The following is a 6,508-nucleotide window of genomic DNA, read 5'->3' as shown; positions in this document are numbered from 1 at the left end:
GGGTAATGTAGTAGGTGGTCATGCACAAGAACTCCATCACCCACAATGCCTCACTATGTGTTGACACGCAGTAATGGCGGCCACCGCTCGGAACGTGGAGAGTGTCACAGGGCTTTTAGAGAACTCTTTATCTACACTGGGATTTGAAGTTTACCCTCTAAAGGTATTATTAAAGCACTTTATTTTATATATGTAGCTGTTGGTGATGAGAGGGGGTTCAGGTTGTGCAAATAAAATGCAGTACATCCCATAATATTAAATAAAATAAGGTTATTTAATCAGCTGTGTATGTTCCGTCTACCCACGCTGTTTATTTATATGAGAGAGAGAGAGAGAGAGAGAGAGAGAGAGAGAGAGAGAGAGAGAGAGAGAGAGAGAGAGAGAGAGAGAGAGAGAGAGAGAGTCAGTCCCCCATCATGGAAATTATGAAGTTTTAATATGAAGACATGTTTTAAGGTCAGGTAAAGTTTAGATTAAGGACAGGCTAAGGGCAAGACAGGTAGTAACCATGATTAAGGTAGGGAGGTAAGATGTGAATTTTGGTAAAGGTCAGGGTTAGTCACTCTCTCTTTCTCACTCTTTCTGTCTCTCTCTCACTCTCACTCTCACACTACACTCACACTCTTTCCCGCTATGTCCTCAGGTTGGCTGGTATAACTCGCTGCTGCCTGCCTCACTGCGTCTGGCCTCTCCAGATGACAGCCTGGCTCTGGTGGTGCTCAGCACTCCTGCCATGTTTGAACTAGCCTTCCTGCCGTTCATGGAGGAGAGGGGCTGTCAGGGAGTGACAGACCCCATAGACCAGTGTGTCAAACACTGTGTCACTTCAGCTATCTCACAGGTGGGTGTTATGGAGGGAGACAGACATTCTTCATCGTGGCTATATATCCTGATCCTATAAGTTGTCCGAAATTGCAATTGAATGTCATACATAGATAAAATAAACAGATAGAGATTTCATGTTTCGGTTATAAAAGTTTAAAAAATCAACCTACTACTCTACAATGATGTAAAAATCCAGCAAACCAATAAAGTAGCCCTACAAGATAGATATTCTTTAGGGGTTTATTTGTTCATATTGTGTTTATAATTGTACTGCTCAAACCTAGGCAGACATAGGATTGTCACTAGAGCCCAATTGATATGGATTTGAAGGGCCTATGGCAATACTGTTGTTAGTTAGTAAACAATTTCAGATACTACTTTATTGGCAGATTTGTATATTTAAAACATTTGGCAATGATCCCTAAGATGTCCTTATCAAACCCATATGACAATGAAATGTAAATGACGCATGATATTTTAAAGTTTAACCATAAACTTCATCTTAAAAAATATATAAAGAAAACACAAATAAAAATGAATTAAGATGTTTTTTGTTCTATAAATTTAAACAAAAAAATGCATCTCTTTTCAATTTCATATCGGTGAAAAGCTCGCAGATTTCCGCAACCATTAAATAGATTGGACTCTAACTGCTGCTGTATCTATTTACACAATCACCTTATCATTCGACACCTGAACTTTCCCCGCCCCTCTCTCTCTGCCCCGCAGTGTTTCCCAGGACAGACGCTGGATGTGAGATTCGACTACGAGCTGCTTCCCAGCAGGAAACCAAAGTTCTTGGCGCAGACTGCAGCTCACGTGTCTGGAGCAGCTTTCTACTACCAACAGTCTGACGTCACAGAGCATCCCTGGGCTGAAAGAGTAATGCTTATTTTCGTGGAGTCTCATTGTTTGCTGCATAGATAACTGTCATCACTTTGTGGATTAGCGTATCCCTCCTCACATGAATTTTTGTTTATGTTTACCCACAGAAGATGTTTGGTGTGTGCGTGCATCCCAGGTTCGGTGGCTGGTTTGCCATCAGGGCTCTGCTGGTGTTTGGAGATGTGACACTGGGCTCCGAGGTGGTGCAGCCTCCTCCTCCTGACTGCGTGCCCACCAGAGAGGGAAGGATACAGCTGCTGGAGGCTTTTAACCTCCGCTGGCAGGTACAGCACCTCAGCACTGCCACTTATCATACCTGCTGCACTCACAGTATTCTAAATAGACACCAGGGATTTATACCAAAGACAAGCAGACAGATAACCTTTAAATAAAAGACCAACCATGCTTTGAAGGTTTCGTTGTCCTCCGAGGAGTTTTTTTCTGTTCACTCTGTACTGCACTGGAGGGGAGATGAGAATATCTGTCTTCTCTATTATTCGTTTTCTACGCTAAAAACCCAAACATATTCCAACCAAAAACATTAAGTGTGTGTGGTGTTTATCATATTTACCTTTTAAACATGTTTTTTACAAGTTAAGTGCAACGATTACAAGTAAAAAAAAATTCTAAACATTTCTGTTCAGGTAAATATTACGATTCACAAACCCTTTTTCTTCTCTGCAAATGTCAGCTGGATGTAGAGAAAATAGGATTGATTGTGATTAAATATATTTACCTAGAATTTAACACAGCATTAAATTATGATCATGTAATTAAGTACTGTAAATGCTCATTCACAAAAAATCATTGCAATTATGTGTTAACTGGTAATTGAAAAATAATGTTTATATTAATTATCATTCTGGAAATATTTAAGTATATTTAAATATTTTTTTTTTTATAGTAAAACAAATTTAAGAATTTGAATTTGAGGCCTTACAAATCTTGGATATTTCAAAAATACTACTGTACTATTACAGTCTTAAATACATTTAGCTAGATCTTAATTATGTCAATGTTCATTTAATGCTACTTCCGTCGTGCTTTAAAATTAGTTTAATTTGTTAAGAGAAATGTTTTGGCAGCATGTTTAGTTTGTGATGTCTCTATGTGTCGGAGCATCTTAAGTCAAATCGCTGCGTCATTACATATTGTGTCTAATTGTTATCACCAGGACTGGAGCTACAGAGACATCGTCCCTCCCATCCAGACCTACTCTCAGAAACAGAGGGACTACTTTTCCACTCCCCCCGCTCAGCGCTTTGCTCTGCTCAGGAGTTGGGGCCTCCTGCCGAAGGAGGACCACCAATCTGAAAGCAGCTCGCCCGCACAGAGCGGGGAGGCCGGACACGGCTGAGAGAGAGGAACAGCCGCAGCCTGGACGTACAGACGAGTGACAAATTAACGGAACCATTTGCAAAGATACAGGATGACAACACTCCCATCCAAAGGTCACGAGGGGTCAGTGAATGGTGGGAAGATGATCATGAGTATGAAAATGATGTGAATCATATGCTCTGGTATTCAAAGTCACCAGATCTCCACCCATGGTAGATTTTCAACCAACATGTTAAACATCATTCTGTACCACCACCATCAGAACACAGAACCAGTGGTGTTTATCCGTCTGGTAGAGTCCAGACACTTGTAGCATCATTGCCAAGGGGAACTGAAGCTGTTCTGGGAGCTCGTCGTGGCCCAACACCTGACTGAGAATCTGTAAAGCTGCTTTCAGTCATACTCTTACATTTTCTCCGGAGGAGGTGCGTCTGTGCAGAAATCCTCCCACTGCGTTGTCTGTTTGTGATGGGCAAAGTGTGGGCAAAGTCCGGATCGAATTCTCCAGATTTTACCCACAGATCATGTCTGAAATCTTGCCTTTTTCTTTAAATTTGCCACCCGTCTTTATTTCCCATTCACTATGAGAACAAACCTCCACTGCTGGTCAGACTTGTAATGAAATTTAGTTTGAACCCGATCGATCAGCTGCATATTGAGACCAGAGCTAAGATGCTGATCTAAGCTGATTGTAAAGGTTATGTGAAAGCTATTTTGTAGTATGTGGGGTACTTTCCCAGGACTTGTATAAGAATGGTTATTCACACTACTTCACACTGAGTAATATTTGCCTGAATAAAAGGCAACTACTCTCATTGTTTGATTTCATGAAATCCTGATGTTGTACCAATTCATACATATTGTATGAAATCAATGGTCAGGGCCTTGTTGCTGTTCCTTTAAAAAGACAGTTAAGAGCTGAATATAATTTCTATTTGAGTACAATGTTTAAAATATCATGTTGAAGTGTGGGGAATGTTCTAGAAATCTAAATTTTATCTTATTGTGAGAACCAGTCTTGAAACATTTGTTCTGTCATGTGCCACAATATTTTGAAGAATGCACTTTATTAAAACTGTAGATGTTTATGAAGAAGCGAAGGATTTTATTCACTACATTGGATTGCTTGATTTATTCAATATCTTAATAGTGAAGCTTTAAATATATTTAAAAAAGAGTTGTGTGTGACTCAATGGATGTGTTTTTAAGAAATGTTAAACACCACCAAGTAAGTATGGCTAAATGTAAAAATGTTCAGCATTTAAACAAAATGTAAATCCATGATTGCCGCTCTAAGTAAAGACATTAAAAGGATAATTTCAGCAAGAGTAAGAGTCTGCTCAGTTGTGAAACACATACTCGACCAATCAGAAGCAACTCTCATCTGTCAATCACCCAAGCTGCCGGAAAAATGAACACTTGAACAAACATCGGTGTGAAGCTACCTAAAATGACAGGAACCGTCTTTGAGAAAAACGTATTTCACATTTGCTTTGGGCCATGTACTATGTCAACCACTAGGGGGCGATCAAGATGCTTTGGCTTCACTTGGGGGAGCTGTTGTGTCGTCCGTATAGCGGTTCATAGCACCCCTTCTGTTACCTATCATAGCAGGTACTTCACAATAGTAGTAGTATAATTACTAGTTATATAGAGTTGTATTTGCATGTGTACTAGTTATTTTGTGAATACAAATGATTTGTGTTGTCCATCAGTCTATTCATCTAAACTTTTTATTGCCTCAGTTGTTTTGTATTCAGTTCACCAGACAAACGTTTTGATGCATTATAGATGTGAGCTGCCTCTGCCCCTGTGCAGCCTGGCGACAGACTAATGACTTTCAACTGGGACTGCCCCTTTCTGTCACTGGGTCAGCACCCACACTGTCACCAGGTTTTTCAAGAACCCCTAAAAGCTGCCTAAAAACCAGCAGTGGACCTCTCCGGGACAGTGAGGGGTTAACAGTAGCTCTGCAGTAGATATTCACAGCCTGTCATGTCTGTAGTTACTCCTCTAGATGTCACTCTTGTCTTGATAATGCAGGTTGTGCCTTTGTGCTGCTGTAGCTGTACTCAGTACTTGGAAAAAGTTAAGTAGGGACTCTGCAGATATCCTGCATCACATTTCAGACTATACCATCTACACACTGTTACACAGCCCATAGATCTTCCACTGTATTCAATTTGTAGCTTAGTTCTAACTCTCACTACACGTGCACAATTCGGAGAAGCCATCCTGCGGTTCTGCGTTTGCTTCAGTTCACATTTTCAGTCCCTCGCAACACTACATCTCTCTTCCAATGCACTCCCCCCCCCCCCCCTCCTCATGCTATACTGTCTATGTGTGTACTGAATCAGCATTTTGGGGCAGTATGCCGCAGGCCTGCATTCAGAGGCAGAGCATTGTGTTAATTATTCTCCCACAGACTCTTGATTTGGCCCCCGTCCCCTTATGTTGCTCTTTTCCTCCTCTCATTCTCTCCCTCTCTCTCTCTCTCTCTCTCCCGCTCTCTCACTCTCTCTTCGGATGTGCAGTTAACATCTGGACTCTGCAGATCGACTCTCAGTCCCCAGGATCCTTACATATCCATAATCACATAATCACATCATGACTCTTACTCTTCAGTTTCAATTTCCCTTCAGTTTTGATTCGTATTGCATTACAGTTATGATGCAAGTTTAGCAGATAACTACACATGACTTAAAGATTATCATCCTGGATGGATGCATTTTGCGAACTATATTTTCCAGAAGCAATTTACCAAATAAAATATGTTCAGCACAAACCTACACAATTGTGTTTTTTCAGAGTGAGAAACAATATTGTCATTCACAGGGTCTGCACATCTCGGACTCTGTGGGCGAGGAGGCTGTAAGATTTCTCCTCAGAGGTGAGTGCTGTTCATCATCCGCAGATGGGAGTACAATGATATTACACTGCATGTCAGAGATGAAGCAGTTAGACATAAAGAGTCAGGTGAGGCTGAGAGTCGGCCCGTTCCACTCTGTGAACTGTCCTGCAGTTTGCTCCACAGTGCAGTTTCAGCTCTGGCAGACAGAGCTACTCTGCTGAGCTCTCACGGTTACTGCAGAGGCTGTTTGCACTTTGACTGTTGTGGGAGACAAAGGGTTACCAGCTCTTATACCACTGGATAATACAACAGTTTTCTCTACACGATACAAATAAAAAGCCAGTGAGACATGAATCTAGAACATATCAAATCATATTAAATTTGTATTTCCCATATTCACAAATCACAATTTATAGGGCTTAACCAAGGTGCGACATCCTCTGTCCTTAATCCTCAACCAGAGTGGGTCAAAACTTTGAACAGGAAAAGACCACTTAGATACGTCAGGGGAAATCGCATGTGAGGGATCCGTCTCCCAGACAGAGGCGCAGTAGATGCTGAGTGCAACAGAGCACATCAATAAAATAACAATATTTACAACATTCATGA

General features: G+C 41.1%; 1 protein-coding gene across 1 annotated transcript; it reads left to right on the top strand.

Moving 5' to 3' along the window:
- Positions 1 to 40: 40 nt before the first annotated feature.
- mmachc (metabolism of cobalamin associated C) lies at positions 41 to 4,376 on the top strand. The gene is made up of 5 exons (XM_053430559.1): positions 41 to 163; positions 644 to 841; positions 1,555 to 1,707; positions 1,818 to 1,994; positions 2,885 to 4,376. The coding sequence occupies exons 1-5, from the start codon at positions 74 to 76 to the stop codon at positions 3,065 to 3,067; spliced, it is 801 nt and encodes a 266-aa protein (XP_053286534.1). The 5' UTR covers positions 41 to 73; the 3' UTR covers positions 3,068 to 4,376.
- The last annotated feature ends 2,132 nt before the right edge of the window (positions 4,377 to 6,508 follow it).

This window comes from Pleuronectes platessa, chromosome 9, assembly GCF_947347685.1.
Source record: "Pleuronectes platessa chromosome 9, fPlePla1.1, whole genome shotgun sequence".
NCBI lineage: Eukaryota > Metazoa > Chordata > Actinopteri > Pleuronectiformes > Pleuronectidae > Pleuronectes > Pleuronectes platessa.
The sequence above is the reverse complement of the archived record's forward strand: the minus strand, read 5'-3'. Positions and strand labels throughout refer to the sequence as shown.

Excerpts from the sequence above, each read along its gene's own strand:
- mmachc (XM_053430559.1), top strand. The coding sequence starts at position 74 with ATGGCGGCCACCGCTCGGAACGTGGAGAGTGTCACAGGGCTTTTAGAG. Across the intron at positions 842-1,554 it reads TCACTTCAGCTATCTCACAG|TGTTTCCCAGGACAGACGCT; the intron begins GTGGGTGTTATG and ends TCTGCCCCGCAG. Across the intron at positions 1,995-2,884 it reads CTTTTAACCTCCGCTGGCAG|GACTGGAGCTACAGAGACAT; the intron begins GTACAGCACCTC and ends TGTTATCACCAG.